Raw genomic sequence first — 17,225 nt, 5'->3', positions numbered from 1 at the left:
TAAATAAATTTTAAATTATACAACCCGATCCACTTGAGTTTAAACTTAATATTAGCTTAGAAAAATAAGATTGGATTAGAATTGTATTGATTATTTCTTAATTCGAATCGGTTCGAATTAGTCATCAACTCAACCCAACTGCCCAATTTGCAGCCTAATAAACATATCCTAAGTATTAAAAAAAAAAAATTCACATCCGAGACAGGCCGTTTTATCTTGATGGGCTGCTGTTAGTGGGCCCAGCCATAAAAATGGGCCTAATACCCGAAAAAAAAAAAAAAAAACACATAAAAGACGTTCAGTTTGAGACGGGCAGGGTTTTGATGAGTTCGTCTCTCTTGTGAACTGTCAGGATTCAATCCACATATCAATTCTTTTGCGCTCTCTCTCTTCTTTTCAAGTAATCACAACACCAAAATCAGTCTTTGAAAGGAGAAATATGCAAGGCGGAGAAGAGCTAAGCATCGATGAACTCGCCTCCAATCTCTCCACTTACAAGGATCAGCTTCAACAGGTTTTTTTTTTTTTTTTTCCTTAATTTGTAATATTGAGTGAATTTTTGGTTTTTGAGTTCTGTGCTATGTTTGGTTTCTGTGAAAATTGTGATGGAAATTAGAAACGGCGGAAAAGAGAAATAAAAAACAAACTTGGAAGAGCCCGATTGGGGGTTTCTGAGTTTTGCCTTTTCTATTCTTTTCCTGTTGTTTCTCGGCAACCAAACGGGATGGGGGTTCAGTTTTTTTCTGATACTGCTTCAATTCGGGGTTTTTTTTTTGTTTTTGGTTTGGGTTTGATTTGGGTGTGTTTTGTTGGAATTTACTGAATTAGGGTTTATTTAAATACCTGTTTGTTGAAATTCTGCTTGGTTCCTGTGAAACGAGGGGAAACGAACATAAAAAAGGTTTTTTTTTTGTGTTTTTTTTCGCCTGGGGGGAGGTGAAGGGAGTTTTGATGGAGGGAGAAAAGGGAAAAGGGGATCCTTTCTTACTTTTTTTCTCTCTCTTAAATTAGTTTGCGTCAAAAAATTCATTTGGTTTTAAACAAACTAATTAACTAACTTTGAGCATTATTGGATTTTCCACGAAAATTGAATTGTCAATTGATGTTTTCTCTATGCTTTTGGTGCAATACATGTGTGCAACATTTACCGTTAAAAAATTAGCAGTCTTCTCTGCAAATTGGAGTGAGATACTTAATACTCTAATATCGTGGAATGAAAAATGAAACAAAAGAGAGGCATGACCAATCGTTAAAGCATTTAAAAGGTTTGATGAAGCTCCAAGACAGGGAGTTTTACAATGACATAATAACCGAAGCAGAACCCATGACTGGGAGAAGCAATGACTTGGGCATTTTCCTTGGGGGTGCTTGATGATCTCACAAGGGTCTGTGGATTCTATGGTGGAGCAGAAATTGATCAACTTTACTCCATGACCTTTGACATTGAAGGTTAGTCTAATCCTTTTGGGGTCTCATTGAGGAAGGAGAAAAGGTATTCATGGTTTTAAAGGGTTGGGTTGGGCGAGTCTTTTAAGTTGGAGATATGCGGGATTTTAAAGGAAGTATTGATGAATAACATTAGTGAAAGAAGTCATCCTTATCAATAATCAGGAATGAAACAGAATAGTGAGGGAATACTTCCTGCAAGATTCCTCTGGAAGTGGAAACAATTTGTTAGTGTTTTTTTTCCCTCCCAAGAAAGTATGCATTTGATGTGTGTGCTTTGTTTCTGCATGTGTTTTCCTCTTTTTTGGATGCAAAACTTTAAGTTATTGGCGATATTTATTAACTCATTTAGCAGGGTCAAATCACTGTTCCAAAACTTAGAGTTTATATTAAATGCTACATGAGTTGGTAGAAAAATGAGTTTGGGTTTGCGGCTGAAATAATTGGTCAGTGCCTACCACAGTATTGCTAAGGCATCTAATTAAGTTGATAATTAAGCCACCTATCCTGATTGGATGAATCTGAATAGTACTTGAGATTTTATATGGCTCGAAGGATGAGAAAACTAGAGTTATTACTTGTGGTTATGATGACCATTTAACCACCTTTTTTTCTTTCTTCTGCGAATGAAATCTATGAGCTGTTTACTTTTTCTTTTTTTTTTGTTGGAGTTGGGGTGGGGGAGGTGTTTTGTTCTACACACACTTGTCTTGTTTATTAATTTAATATCTTTAATAGGGAAATAAACATATTTATCAATAAAAGTGCCGACTAAAAAGGGGATAAAATCCAAGTACACTGGTGTATACTTGGTGCACCATGGAATAACTGATTTAACATGACCCTAGACTATCTACAAAATCTACAGAGGACAGGTTAACATCTAACAATACATGTTTTGATCACAAGAATAGACCTTTTATAAACTGATTTTTCACCATCAAGATTGATGACTCCACAATTTTGAAGAATCCGTTTTCCTTTCTATCCAAACTTGTCTTAAGAAGATGTATGTAATTCGGAAGCAGGGAAGACTGAATTCTTTGTATTTATATTGGATGAGGATATAAGGTTGTACAGATCTGCTTATAGTTCTTTGTGTGCGCTTTGGTGTATTGATTAGTTGCTTTGTTCTTAGGAAATAGGTGGACTAAACATGGGATACTTAGAGTGCCAAAAAAGGTGAAAATTCTCAACAAACAATTAATCCTATGACTATAAACACACACATCTTAATCTTAAGTACATTTTCTCTGTTGATTTTGGTGTGTGTAAATTATTGCAATACTGTTGTCTAAATGTTTTTTATCTTAAATGACTCCATCCCACTTATGTATCAGGTCAGAAAGCTTTTGGTTGATGACCCAGGGAACTCTGAATATGTGGACATGGAAAAGGAGCTTGAAGAGGTGATTTTTATCCATATTTCTTCTCCTTTACATCTGTTTATCATTTTTTTTTCTGAATCTTTCTTCAGACATGGAGAAGGAGCTCCAAGAGGTGATTCTTATCCATATTTGTTCTCTTTACATCTGCTCTCTCTCTCTCTCTCTCTCTCTCTCTCTCTCTCTCTCTCTCTTTTAATCTTTCTTTGTTTGATTTCTCATAATGTTCATCTCCTAGATTTTCTCATCAAAATTTACAGTCTGAGTTTTTATTTTGAGACAAGATAGAGGACTTTTCATAGATGTGATTATTTGGTTGTTTTCCACTACAATTATATTTCTTTATTTTATGTCTATTTTTTATCTTTCTTTTAAGGACTCATTTTGTTGCTCAAAAAGAAGCAGCGTTAATGGCTGAGAAAATTTCTGTGGAGGATTGTTGTGATTTTTGGTTGAAAAGGTGAGGATGGCCTTCATGTAAGAAAAGAGTTTAAAATATTGATTTCAGGGTATGTTTCAAGGCTTAAAAATTAAAAACATATAGGTGGGGCTACTGGTGCAAGATTTTTATTTTTATTTTAGAAGAGAGTTAGCAATAAAATATCAAGATGAAAGCTTTTGAAGAAGCAATCTAATTGTTAAAAATATGTAAATATTAAAAACATGCATTATTAAACAAGGTAAGTGTGATATGTTGCAGTTAGCTGTTAAAATAATTCAAGTGATGAATTATCTGTCAAAAAATAATTCAAGTGATGAATGCCACTGGATGCTCAAGTGCAGGGTCAATATATCAAAGTGTTAGAAAGAAGCCTTGTGTAATATCGAGTTCTCATTGTTGGAGTTCAACTAATATTTTTAAGTATGTGTTGAGTTGCATTTAAATATGAGAGGTTGCTTGAGTTTCTAAATAATCACTGATATTGCTATATCTGTTGTATGTTGTTAAGCATATCTGTAATATCATTAGTGTCTCCAATCAAAAAAATATCATTAGTGTCTCCATCATCTGGAAATTGCTTATACATGGACAGAAATTATGACATCGGTAGATACTCTGACATTTCAATATTGATCTTCTAATATCTACAACTATTCTAGATATTGGATATATGGATGGGGATGGTAATATTGATATTTCAAGGGCATCTAAAATCATAAACTCTGGAAATGGTAGGTCTGTGGACAATTTAGAAAATAATACTTAAATCTGCATGTGAAAATTAGAAGTATTATCACGATGCCCATCATTTGTATCTTGGTTCCTGTGCAGGTGTGCTATGTGTCGTGATGGCCAGCCTGCTTCTCTCTCCCCCTGATTTCAGATGTTCACACTGAGATTAGAAGTTCGAAATTCAACGATAATTTAGCCTTTATGATGTATATAATTGTATTTACTATCTAGACTTGGGCTAAAGTATGTGAGACTGCAGGTGATTGTGTTAACGGAAGAACTCTTGGCAACTGCAAAGCAAAGTGAGATATCTCTACCAGCATTTGGGACAAATGCTGATGCATCTCCCATTCAACACCAGTCTGGGGGAAGCTCTGAGCATTTAATGGTAAATCTGTTTTTAAAGTATCCTTTATCCATGCTTAATGTGCCATTGTTATTACCTCTTTAATGTTTGTTTGCCTTGCATGTAAGATCTTTAGATTTTTGTAGAGGCAGTATTTAATTTTGAGTGGTAAAAGAGAGAGAAATTCACTCTGGCAAGCTGCGGATTCAGCTTTGGACATAACTGCTAGACAAGTGAACATGTGTTGGACAATCTCCACAGATCTAGAGTTTTAAAATAATATTTTCTGTACCATATGGATGTACATTGGTCCAACCCACCATGGACATGCCAGAATAGAAGTATTGTTTAAATAAAAAAACCAGGAAGAAAACACTTCATTAGAGATTAGTACTAGTAGTATATATAATATAATTATGTACTACATTTGTCAAGGCTACAATCATTTTTCTGGAAGGGTCTGTATCTGAAAAAAATGCCTGCTAAGAGAGGAGGCAGCTGTTGGTTTGCTGTAGAATCAAAGTCTTATGAAATCACGGCGGAGGTGGCTGGGGAGAGAATTAAGGGTGTTATTGTTGAAAGAAGCAGAGGTTTTACCTCATGGATTAGATTTGGAAGCCTCAGCTTGTGTTGCTTATTGGAAGGAGTGGAGGCTTGTTGCAGGGGTGTGTTTATGCAAGGTCATGTTAAAAGTTGGGAAGATGGAGGAAGAAGGTATAAGTTGGAGATCCGAGCAAACGAGGCTGGTAGGTATATTTTATGCTCTGTGGTTGACTCGGAGTTAAAGAGATTTTGTTTAGTGTTTCCAGAAGGAAAAGGTGTATTGGGAGGGTGGGTCTTGTTGGCCGAAAAACTTCGCTTTCTTGGAGTTGCGTCTTGGGAGAAGTCCAAAGGAACTGCTGCATTTTATGGGAAAGGGTGTACAAATGGGGAATCTGTGAGGAAAGACAAAAAATCCTATGCTGAAGCGGTGAATGTAAGAGGGAAAAAGCTAGGAGAGGCAGTGTGGATTCAACTAGGGGAGGATGAAGTGTCAAATGAAAGGAATTTTCTGGGACGGTGTCTGGTGGGAAGATGGGGACAACCCTCAATGTTGGAACCAGATGTGCAAGCTTTCGAAAGCTGGGGGAGATCGGTGTGGAATACTAAAGGAGTGGTGAAGTTTTCGAGGTTGGGAGACTCTCTGTTGCTAATAGAATTTGAGACTAAAGAAGAGGCAGAAAAGGTGTTGTTAAGAGGACACCGGTGGTTTAAGGAATCATTCTTGAACTTGGAAAGGTGGGACCCAAAGGTGGGGTGTTCTCATAATGGCGAGAGGGATAAGAGTATTTGGGTAAGAGTTGTGGGAATGCCATTGCATTTTTGGAGTCAGGAGATTCTCAGAAAAATCGGTGACGCTTGTGGGGGGTTCATCGCAGTGGACGAAGACACTGCAAAATTTAAGGAATTGAAATGGGCCAGACTACTAGTGAGATCGGAAGGCTTAGAGTGGCCGAGCTCACTGCAAGTGGCTGTCGGGTCCATCTGTTATTCAATACAGCTATGGTGGGAGGTGAAACCAGGGTTGACGGCAGTGATTCCGGCGACCAAAAACGAGAAGGGCAACGAGCGAGAGGTTAGGGATGAAGGAGAAGGAGACTCACGCGCTGGCTTCAAAATGATGAAGGTACGGACGCATGGAGAACCTGCAAAAGTGGACGTGCCGTGTGAAAGTGGTGAAGGGGGATGCAGCAAGGCAGCCGCGATCTCTGCAGCGATGTCGGACAAAGCAGCAGATGGTGTCGGGTCCTCAGATGGCCAGCAAATAGCGTGGGGGAAGAAAACTGTTCGCGGGCCTGGGAATAGCTTTTCGCTGGGCCGGCAAATGGGGGTGGACTTGGGGCAAAGGCCCGCAGGGAAGGGCCAAGTGACTGAAGGCCAAGATGACTTAATGGGAATGGGCCGGCCCATGTCTTCACTCTATAAAGAAACTGAGACGGAGTTGGCCCGATCCAGAGAGGCTAGGGCTCCCGACAGGGAAATGGGCGGCAGTGGAGAGCTTGAGGGGGAAATGATAGCCTCTCAGATGGGGTCGCGATCACCGGCCATCAATATCACAGAGTTCACCAACGAAGCCTTGCGGGAGGAGGCGTCCAGGTACTCAGATCAATTTTATCGTTCTTTGTCTTTGTTGGGGAAGCGGGAAAAAACTCTTTCTTCTACTCCTTCTGTTCGACGCGGGGAAAGCGTAGCCATGGCTGGGGTAATAAATCACAGTAGTAGCTCGGATGAAGTTGGGGGAGAAGTTATGGGTCCTTTAAGAATGATATGGGCGGATGGGAGGGAGGCCGAGGTATTGGAAATTACGGCAATGGAAGCCGGGGTCTTCGGAGAGAAATCAGAGGGGGTAACGGATAGGACCATTCATGAGGATATGGAGGAGAGGGAAAAAGAAGAGGAACCTTGTTGGCAATCCAGCAGTTTGGCTAAGTTTAGCCGCTATATTGGAATGCCGACGGAGGGATTTGAAGGGGAAATCCTGTTATTACTAAAAAGAATGAAAGAAAGGAGGATTCAGAAAGGACAAGTGGATGGTAGAAAAAGGAAAAAGCTGAAGTCTTCAAAATTTGAAAGAGAATTGAGGAAATTGGAATGGACAGTGAACTATATTGGAGAAGGAGGAGGAGAAGAAGGGGAAAACACGTGCAGGTCTAAATGAGGTTCCGGATGCTCACTTGGAATGTAAGAGGGGCCAATAATTGTGACAAGAGGAAGGTTATAAAAGCATTGATAAAGAAGCAGAAGGTGGACCTGGTTTGCCTTCAGGAAACTAAGATTCAAGACATGTCAAAGGGGATTATCAGGAGCCTGGGGGTGGGAAGATATCTTGAATGGGGGGCAGTGGACTCAAGAGGGGCAGCTGGTGGTATAGTGGTGTTTTGGGACAACAGGGTATTGGATTTGGTTGATATTCAAAGAGGGGTGTTTTCCATTTCCTGTATCTTCAAGAACAATGAGGACGGATTCATGTGGATGGTCACAGGGGTATATGGCCCAACATTGAGGAGAGAAAGGGAGAGTTTTTGGGAGGAGTTGGGGGCCATTAAGGGGATCTGGGATGGGCCATGGTGTGCTGCAGGGGATTTTAACGCCATCCTAAGTCCTGAAGAGCGCAACAGAGGGGGGAGAATGAATTCGAACATGAGAAGGTTCTTAGAAATCATTGAAGACTTAGAGTTAAAGGATGTGCCGTTAGTCGGGGGCCCTTTTACGTGGAACGGAGGGGTGAATAATCAGACATTTTCAAGGCTGGATAGGTTCTTGTTCAATGAGGGCTGGGACAACCACTTTGGTGACGTGAGGCAGTGTGTCCTTCCAAGGCCAGTCTCTGATCACTTCCCCATTCTGCTGGATGTAGGGGGTGGGAGAAGAGGCCCTTCCCCTTTTAGATTTGAAACCATGTGGTTGAAAGTGGAAGGTATTAAGGAGCTGATGAAGTCTTGGTGGGAGGGGGTTAGTTTCAATGGATCAGCAAGCTTTATGATGGCTGAAAAAATAAAAGTTCTGAAGGTTAAGCTGAAGGAGTGGAATAGAGACTCATTTGGCAGGATTGAGCTCAGAAAAAATGCTGCTTTGGAACAGGTACAGATCTGGGATGCAAGGGAGAAAGTTAGCAGACTGAACTTGGAAGAGCTGGAAGCTAGGAAAGAAGCGAGGGAAGACTATAAAAAATGGGTTTTACTTGAAGAAATCAGTTGGAGGCAAAAATCTAGGGAAGTGTGGCTGAGAGAGGGGGATAGAAATACGGGTTACTTCCACAAAATGGCTAATGCCCACAGGAGGAGGAATAACGTGGACAGAATCAAGATTAATGGAGCCTGGTAGAGGAGAATGAGATTAGGGAAGGGATTGGCAATGCTTTTAAGGTAATGCTGTCCAGTTCGGGGGATTGGCGTCCTTCTATATCCGGGCTGCAGTTAGAGACTTTGGATCAGTTGGATGCTAACACTTTGGAGGGCCCGTTCACGGAAGAGGAGGTGTTCAATGCATTGTTGAGTTGTAATGGGGATAAAGCTCCGGGGCCAGATGGACTTTCTATGGCTTTCTGGCAATTTGCTTGGGAGTTCGTGAAGGCGGATGTGTTGTGTTTTTTCAAGGAATTCTATGAAAATGGAAAGTTTGTTAAGAGCCTAAATGCAACTTTTTTGGTCTTAATTCCAAAAAAAGTGGGAGCTGAAGATTTGGGGGATTTTAGGCCTATAAGCTTGGTGGGAAGCTTGTATAAGTGGTTGGCCAAGGTCTTAGCCAATAGGCTAAAAAAGGTGGTGGGAAAGGTGATTTCCAAGGCCCAAGGGGCGTTTGTGGAAGGAAGACAAATCCTAGATGCAGTGTTGATAGCCAATGAAGCCATTGATTCGACTTTGAAAAACAATGAGAGTGCCATCTTGTGCAAGTTGGACATAGAGAAGGCCTATGATAATGTGGATTGGACATTTATTCTTACAGTTATGCAGAAAATGGGTTTTGGGGAGAAATGGATCAGGTGGATAAAATGGTGCATCTCCACTGCAAGTTTTTCTGTGTTGGTCAATGGAACCCCTACAGGATTTTTCCAGAGCTCAAAGGGATTGAGGCAGGGTGATCCCCTTTCCCCTTATTTATTTGTCATAGCAATGGAGGTCTTTAGTGCTTTTCTCCAAAGGGCTGTAGAGGGAGGCTATTTATCGGGGTGTAGGGTCAAGGGGAGGAGTGAAGAAGGGGCTCTTATATCCCATTTATTGTTCGCCGATGATACTTTGGTATTTTGTAAGCCGTCTCAAGACCACTTGACTCATCTTAGTTGGTTGCTTATGTGGTTTGAGGCCGCTTCGGGGTTGAGGATTAATTTGGACAAAAGTGAAATCATTCCAATCGGAAGGGTAGAGAATATGGATGACCTCGCTTGGGAGTTTGGTTGCAAAGTGGGTAGCTTGCCGTCCACATATTTGGGGATGCCCTTGGGGGCTTCATTCAAATCAACATCAGTTTGGGATGGAGTGGAGGATCGATTTCGTAAAAGGCTAGGAATGTGGAAGAGACAATACTTATCCAAGGGAGGGAGGGCAACTTTAATTCGAAGCACGTTATCGAACTTACCAATCTATCTTATGTCTTTGTTGTGTTTACCGAGTGTAGTCAGACGGAGACTAGAAAAGATTCAAAGGGATTTCCTTTGGGGTGGGGGGAATTTGGAGCGAAAGCCTCATCTTGTAAGATGGGAAGTGGTGTGCTTAAGCAAGAAGAAAGGGGGCTTAGGGGTAAAAAACCTATCAATTCTCAACAAGGCTCTTCTTGCTAAATGGAATTGGCGGTTCGCTAATGAAAGAGAAGCTTTATGGAATCAAGTGATTAGAGGGAAATATGGAGAAGAGAGAGGGGGTTGGTCCACTCGGGAAGTGAGAGAGGCTCATGGCTTGGGGTTGTGGAAAGGGATACGGATGAACTGGGAATTAGTGAGCAATAGGATGGTCTTCATTGTTGGTAATGGAAGGAGGGTGAGGTTTTGGAGGGATAAATGGTGTGGGGATTCTCCTTTGTGTTCGTCCTTCCCGTCTCTATTTGCTTTGACTAATGATAAGGAAGAAAGCGTGGCAAATGTTTGGGATTCTTTGGCGGAGGGGGGTTGGGGGGGATGGAATCCTAGCTTTGTAAGAGCTTTCAATGATTGGGAGGTAGAGGAAGCGTCAAGTTTTATGGAGCGGTTACATCATAGCAGAGTTATTGAGGATGTGGAGGACAGGGTATCCTGGACTGAAACTAAGAGTGGGAAATTCTCGGTTAAATCTTTATACTTGGCTATTGAGGCGGGGAGTTCGGCTCGGTTTCCTTCAAGCCTTATTTGGAGTGCGAATGTGCAGCCTAAGATTAGTTTTTTTGCATGGGAGGCTACATGGGGCAAAGCACTAACCTTGGACAAGATTCAGAAAAGAGGATGGGCTTTGGCAAATAGATGTTTTTTGTGTCTTGAGAATGAGGAGACCATAGACCATCTCCTTCTTCATTGTTCAAGAACAAGGGTCTTATGGGATCTTCTTTTTACTATTTTGGGGGTATCTTGGGTGTTGCCTTGTTCTGTTAAGGAAACCCTTCTAAGCTGGCATGGTTCTTTTGTGGGCAAAAAGCGTAAGAAGGTGTGGAGAGCGGCTCCTCTGCATATTTTTTGGACGGTTTGGAAGGCGAGGAATTGTTTGGCTTTCAAGGATGATATGGTGTCAATTCAAAGACTGAAATACTCCTTTATTTTTTCTCTTTGGGCTGAAACAAAATTGTTTATAATTGATTGCCCCTTAACTATAGCTAATTTTATTGATTGGATGGGCGCTAATTAGGATTGTATGTTGGGACTTTATGTTCTCTTAGCTTTTTCTTGATGGAGGGTGTATAGGTTTGTATTTCTTGAGTCGCCTTCTTGGTGTCTCTTTTTTTATAGAATACCTTTTACCTATCAAAAAAAAAAAAAAATGTACTACATTTGTCAAACTACTTATTCCAAGTCATGCAATTGTATAGAAATTTTGATAAACTAATAAAAAAATTTACATATTTCATATATATAATATATAATAAATACTCTCTCTCTCTCTCTCACTCACTCATTTTTTTTTATTTTATTGTTTACAAATAGGAGCCAGGAAACAACTCTGATCATTACGGAAAATTCCCTATTGGCACAAAAGTTCAAGCAGTTTGGAGTGAAGATGGGGAATGGTGAGTAAAATAAAGACATCTAAACTTCTAATCAAATTCTGATTATTTTTTCATTTGTTTTATCTATTTTTTATTGTCTGTTTTGATTAGTTGATTCCTCAGGTATGAAGCAACAATCGATTCCTTGACCCCAGATGGGTATTATGTTTCCTATGATGGATGGGGGAATAAAGAAGAGGTATGATTTCTCTCATTATTCTCTTGTATTGTTGAAGATTTATTTCTACTGAGATATTTTTGCAACCCTCAAACAATGCTCATCAGGGGCTTTACTCAACATCTTTCTCCCCCATCTCTCGGTGAACCACCAATGCTTGTTTGTAGGTTTATGGGATAATCCACTTAAAAAATAGAAAGAAATATAGAGCACAGGTAATGAGCCACTGGGTAGTGAAGCAACATTATGATCCATGGTGTTGTCGTTTGACAAATGTGGACAACACTCTTTTGGGGTAATTCACCCTTTTCTAACTAGCTGGTTAATGGTGAATTCTCCAACCTTAGCTGCTGCCTGCGCAGAGCATCCCCCCTCTGTAGGAACCCAGGTATCTTTGGCTGGATTCATCAGTACCTCCTTGATTGTCTCCTTATAGAAAGACTTAACCAAGAAATTCTTTTCTGAAGTCAGCATCCATAAGAAGAAGCCTTTAAAAAAATCCATAAGAAGTCATCCTGTCTATTTGTACATGCATTCACAAGCTAAATTTGATTAAGAAAGGCTACTGAAAGATTGTCTAGATCCTAATCCTGAAAATTTTAAAAATAAATCTCAGATTCACTGTCTAACCAACCTCTCAATTTCCAATATTCAGCTACTCTAACATCCTTACCAACTGTAATCAATCTGCGGCCCATGTTCCACCTTGAACCTGTCAGTGAGCACTGCCCCTGAGCTCAATCCTGATTTATTTCCATAACCCCAGTGCAAAGGAAACTTTCATTGCCTTGGACCACTATTCTTCCAATTCTTCCCTCATACTATCTGACCACTCTTCTTCAGCAATTATCCTTCTCAGTAATAAATCTTTTGAAGGAATAAATCTTTTTTTGATAGGTAAATAATAATTGTATTATCAATGAAAGGAAATGTTTTAAGTATGTTCTATAAATGATGTATACAATGAAGCCAAAAGACCAAAAAACAGTGTGAAGGCACAAAAAACAGCACCCACTCCCTTCGTAGAACCTAACCAATCCACAAAGTCCTACATAGACAAGGAACAATCCCCTATAGACACTCTTGGCCATTCCAAAAAGATACACAAGAAAGAATGTTCAATTGCTTGGTCCATTTTTTCTTAATTTTCAAAAGCTCTCCTGTTTCTCTCCCTCCAAAATGGTCCAAAACAAACACAAAGGAGCAGCCTTTTATGCCTTTTTCTCTTCTTTCCTACCCATGCCTGCTCAAATGAGCACCCCTAATTGAAGAGTGCATCATCCACTGCACACCAAAAGAGCATAAATTAGCTGCCACAAAATGCTTGCTTTCAAACAAAAAATCTACTAAGCCAGTTTCCCAGAATAGCCTTATTCATTGCCTCAATTTCTGATACCTACCAAAACAACCAAAAGAAACTGAACAAAACAAAGCCCAACAAACACCACTCAACAATGCAAGGGTGTTAGTAGTTTCCTTTTCACACAACTTGGAGTTCCATACACCATTTTGTCAAAATGTTCTCCTCCAGATTTTCTGATCTTTGCACCTGGCTTAAAGAAGCCTTTAAACCTTGGGAAAGGTTTAAAGCCTCCCCATCCAATGATTAGAATGCAAGATCACTATTCCCTATAGTAACCTAAGAAATGATAGCCAAGGAATTTCCCCTAGTGACAAGGTTATCCCCCATAACAGCGACCTCTTTTAGACCCTCCAGCAGATGTAGATCTCTGCTTTGGTAACAAAATCACTTAGGATAGAAAGAACACAAGCCTAATTATTACCATTAAAAGTTCTTCTATTCCCATTTGACAAGGATTGCCCCCTAAAAAGTTCCAAAATTAAGCAGAAGTTTACTTGAATGGGGAGGGATCCACTGACTGAAAATGGGCCGATACTTCAGAATGATGCTCAAAGAAATTCCAACAATATCTTTGTTCACTGTTAGCTAAATAGAAGTTAGGTTATCTAGTGACCCATGGTTTTCATCAAAGATCCTATCATCCCTTGCCGACTAAAGTACTTCTAACATAGCTGTAATGGCACAGGACCATAGATATCTCCTCTTGTTAGTGCAAAGTGACCAAGGATGTGACCATAACATCTCAAATTTCCTTTTGGCGCACACAAAGCATGCAACTCGTCTTGTTTATAATAGTTCATGGAATATACTATGTAAATGTGTAGATCCTAACTACTGCTGACAGAACATTAGCTGCCACTCTGATCACCGCTTCTTCCACTGCTGTTACCATAACCACCTCTTCACAGTCTCCTCCTCCATTGATCCTACCATCTGCACTAACATTGTTGTCAATTGAACCACCATGATCGTCGTCAGACCACAGCAACGCATACTTTCTTGCTTTTAAGAAAATATATCTGTTTGCAAAACAAATTCTGCCTGGCCATTCCACCTTTTGAGTTTGTTATTTTATTATTATGTCAATAGTGATATTATGCAAATTTTGTTCATGTTCTTTTATCCTTTTATGGCATATGGGGTTCATCTTTTTGCCTGATTATTGTTCATGTATTTAGTTTTCAAACGAAATATTGGGAGCATGGTAATTTACTAACATTGGCTAATTCCAGGTGGATCCTGGCAATGTAAGGCCAATTCAAGAAGAAGTAAACGCTTTGCTGGAAGCGGAGAAGGAAGCAGAAGCTACAAAACAGGCAATCAAAAGGAAGATTGCACAGGCTGCTGCCACTGACTTCCAATCACGAAGTTTACCAGCAAAGCTTCGTATAGAACCTGATGATCCTGAAGATGTGGTGGGTGGAGTTACTATTCAAATTTTCACCATTTTCTTTTGGAATGAGTTACAGCTAAATTAAAAGCCTTGCATAGGATGCATTTCTCTTGCCATTATGAAATCCTATATTTTTTTTTAATTGAGAAATTAGCTTAAATCATATTTTCACATCTTTGGTCCAAATTATAGAAATTGTTTGTGAACATAGGTGCTTTGGTTCCAAAATTTGTCATCCTTCTGAAAATATAGAGTGCCTCCCTTCTGGACAGACTTCTGAAGTATGATTTTGAATAAGCTATTCTGGTTTTACAATTCTTGAAGTAGTACCTTTAGGCAAAAATAAGGAAGGACCCATTGTCCTAATTCCATTGATGATGTGTTTCTTTTAGGTCATCCTCCCAACTCCCCAGCCACCAACCATATCTAATTTCTTTTCTTATGTCAATTTGATGAGTTTGTTTACAATGACTCAATCAATAATTTGGCCACCTAGAATGTTTCATTGTCCATGGGTTGTCTTTTACTTGTCAAGAAACTATGATGATACGCTTGTTGACCATAATATTTGCAGAAAATTGCTAAGCGCAAAAAGATACATGCTTTTAAGTCGAAGATGCGGTTTGAGCAACTTGAAGTCACACAGAATAAGCGGCAGAATGCTTGGCAGCAGTTCCAGACAACCAAAGGAAGGGCTAAAAAGGTGTGTTGGGAGCCATTTTTGCATTTGCAAACTGTCTTCTGTTGCTTTATTTTATTTTTTATTTTTTTATTATTATTATTTTTTTATAGCTTGTGGTTGGCCTGAGGCCTGCATTTGGCCTCCTGTCTTGTGGCCTCCTTTTTCCCTCCATTTGGGTTTTCCTTGTATGCTTCCTGCATGCTCAGGTTCATCCCTTTTATGGTACCCTTCTATGATATAATTTCTTACCTGTTCACCCCCATCCCGTCTCCTGCCTCCCCCCTCTTTCTTTCCTGTCCTGCGCCCAAGAAAAGATGGGTAAATACATGCACACATGTGGGCTACTTTTAAAAACATATCCACCCTATGAAAAAGCAGAAGTGGGAAATGACATGGGAAACCAAAATGGGAAGCATAAACCAAAAAAATGTATGGGAAATGGAAAGAGCCATTGTCTTAAAATATGTATGGGAAACTCCCAGTCTAATGAGAAACTTAGACACAGCCAGTAGAGGCATTGTTAAGGTCAAGCAAAATGAACATGAGAAATGATTAAAGAAATAAAAGGCTTGAGAAGCATGAAACGGATAGATTTTGGGAATTGTCTTCCCTTGGTTTTGGGGCCGCTTTCACCCACAAAACATATTTTCTCAGTGTTTCATTTTCTGTTTCTTTAAAACAAATTTTTAGAAGTTCTGGAGATTTCTAGTTTATTAGTGTCTCCAGTACTTCCACTCATACAGAACTGCCTAATAGACCTATACTTTTTGAGTAGAGCATGCACACCTCCTTCACTCTGTTAGCTTTTGTCCTACCTTTGATCTACATGGCTCTTATACCCCTTTTTTCTTTTCTTCTTTGTATCTGTAATGTGTTTAAATTCCCAGATTGGTTTCTTTTCGGGCCGCAAGCGAGAAAGCATCTTCAAGTCTCCTGATGATCCAAACGGCAAGGTTGGTGTGACTGGAAGCGGGAAAGGATTGACAGAGTTTCAGAAGAGGGAAAAGCACTTGCATCTCAAGGGAGGAAGCGCTGATACTGACGATTAAAGATTGGGACCCCTTTCCTGTATGTTATTTGTATGTTACTTCTTCAGTCCTGCCCATTGCCAACCAGTTCAACATAGAGAGAGTTTAGAGAACACAAAAGTACATGGTTCCCGAGGATTTTATCTTACTGAACAGATGCTTTAATCTTAACAACACTTTCAATTCTTACTATGAAGGCCCTTGTTCTTTTATTTCTCTTCACCTCAACCTTGTTGCCATTGCTTCCATCTTAAGAATCTAATTGCTGGTGGCCCTTGCTTTTTCTTGTTGACAAGTCTCTTTCAAAGGGTCTCGAGCTCATACACATCTTTTGGGATGCTATTCTTGTCAGCCTACTGGAATTGAATGCAAACAAATCAATGTTGAAACATGTGCAAATAATTACTATTTAAAAAATTAGAATGAAATCTGTTGTCCATGACACAAGGAATCTTCAATGGTGTCCACACAGGTATGAGTGTGGTGGGATTTGTATTGCATCGGATAATCTTGTTTAAAAGGAGAAGAATGATTTTTCTTTGTCATTCATGTAATTAAATTCTAAGATTTGACAAATGAATGATTAAACACCAAGACACATACATTCATCCGAATCTATAGAACATGATTTGACCCACACCAACACCTGAACCCATGTAACATAATCCATCATATGCTTTCTAGAGTTTATATTAGAATATGATTTAATCAAAAGAGGTATAGGTGGTGAAATAGGCCTAATTCATCTAACCAACCTATAACACTAATCATCCTTTATTTGAAAGCTTGAGAGACAAACAACATCTTCAGAGTACGAAGGATATGAGACAGGATAAAATGGATAAGTTGTGATAAAATGGATAAGTCGTGCTATGATAGAGGATGTGGGTCACTTCTTTATGAGCTCCCGTGAGCTTCCTTTACATCAGATTTTGTCATTCTTATGCTAACAATGCCCCCCACTCATCTTCTAAACCTTCATGTTCAATGTACCTAACCTTGATTCTTAGTATTTCTTAGAACTTTAGGGTTTGGATTGGAAGTGAATGGCACCCTTTCGATATCATATTGAAAAAGCACCACCAATTAGGGGTGTTAGGTGTGCCTCCCAATCCCATTGCTTCATAATGTTTTTATTGCTTTATACTTGACATGTACTCTTTTTTCTTTACACTTTTATCTTATTTCTTTCTACCATCATTCAGTGGTTTAAATTTTGTCATATATTTAAATGGCCTAAATTAAATTTTGATTTGATATTAAATCGATACTACATGTTTTTTCTAAACTTTATTCATTTCCTAGATCTAATTTAAGAAATCTCGACCCATACATTTAGGCCTCGTTTGATAACTATTTTCCCAAATAGTTTTGAAAAAATAGTTTTTGAGAACAGTTTTTTAAAATCAGTTCTCTAATATTTTGTAGAGTAAAAGTCTATTTGAAAACATGAAATATTTTTAACCAATTTTTAATATTTTTAAATATGTTTTAAAAATAATTTTTATATCTAATACTTTATTTT

General features: G+C 39.3%; 1 protein-coding gene across 4 annotated transcripts; it reads left to right on the top strand.

The window, feature by feature from the left end:
- The first annotated feature begins 288 nt into the window (after positions 1 to 288).
- On the top strand, positions 289 to 15,912 carry LOC100257533 (uncharacterized). Of its 4 annotated transcripts, XM_059741002.1 has the most exons (10): positions 292 to 514; positions 2,585 to 2,628; positions 2,787 to 2,855; positions 4,105 to 4,177; positions 4,265 to 4,393; positions 10,995 to 11,077; positions 11,180 to 11,255; positions 13,830 to 14,012; positions 14,565 to 14,693; positions 15,560 to 15,912. In XM_059741002.1, the coding sequence occupies exons 4-10, from the start codon at positions 4,157 to 4,159 to the stop codon at positions 15,719 to 15,721; spliced, it is 783 nt and encodes a 260-aa protein (XP_059596985.1). In that variant the 5' UTR covers positions 292 to 514; positions 2,585 to 2,628; positions 2,787 to 2,855; positions 4,105 to 4,156; the 3' UTR covers positions 15,722 to 15,912. The 4 variants fall into 4 exon arrangements, with proteins under 4 accessions (XP_002269518.2, XP_059596985.1, XP_059596984.1 ...); XM_059741001.1 differs by lacking the exon at positions 4,105 to 4,177; XM_059741004.1 differs by lacking the exons at positions 292 to 514; positions 2,585 to 2,628 and adding an exon at positions 3,208 to 3,291.
- Positions 15,913 to 17,225: the final 1,313 nt, after the last annotated feature.

The sequence above is a fragment of the Vitis vinifera genome, chromosome 12 (genome assembly GCF_030704535.1).
Source record: "Vitis vinifera cultivar Pinot Noir 40024 chromosome 12, ASM3070453v1".
Taxonomy (NCBI): Eukaryota; Viridiplantae; Streptophyta; class Magnoliopsida; order Vitales; family Vitaceae; genus Vitis; species Vitis vinifera.
The sequence above is the reverse complement of the archived record's forward strand: the minus strand, read 5'-3'. Positions and strand labels throughout refer to the sequence as shown.

What these genes read in the sequence shown, in the direction of transcription:
- LOC100257533 (XM_002269482.5), top strand. Translation starts at nt 440, where the DNA reads ATGCAAGGCGGAGAAGAGCTAAGCATCGATGAACTCGCCTCCAATCTC. An exon ending in GAAGCTCTGAGCATTTAATG is followed by an intron (nt 4,394 to 10,994) that starts GTAAATCTGTTT and finishes GTTTACAAATAG; the next exon opens with GAGCCAGGAAACAACTCTGA. An exon ending in TGGAGTGAAGATGGGGAATG is followed by an intron (nt 11,078 to 11,179) that starts GTGAGTAAAATA and finishes TTGATTCCTCAG; the next exon opens with GTATGAAGCAACAATCGATT.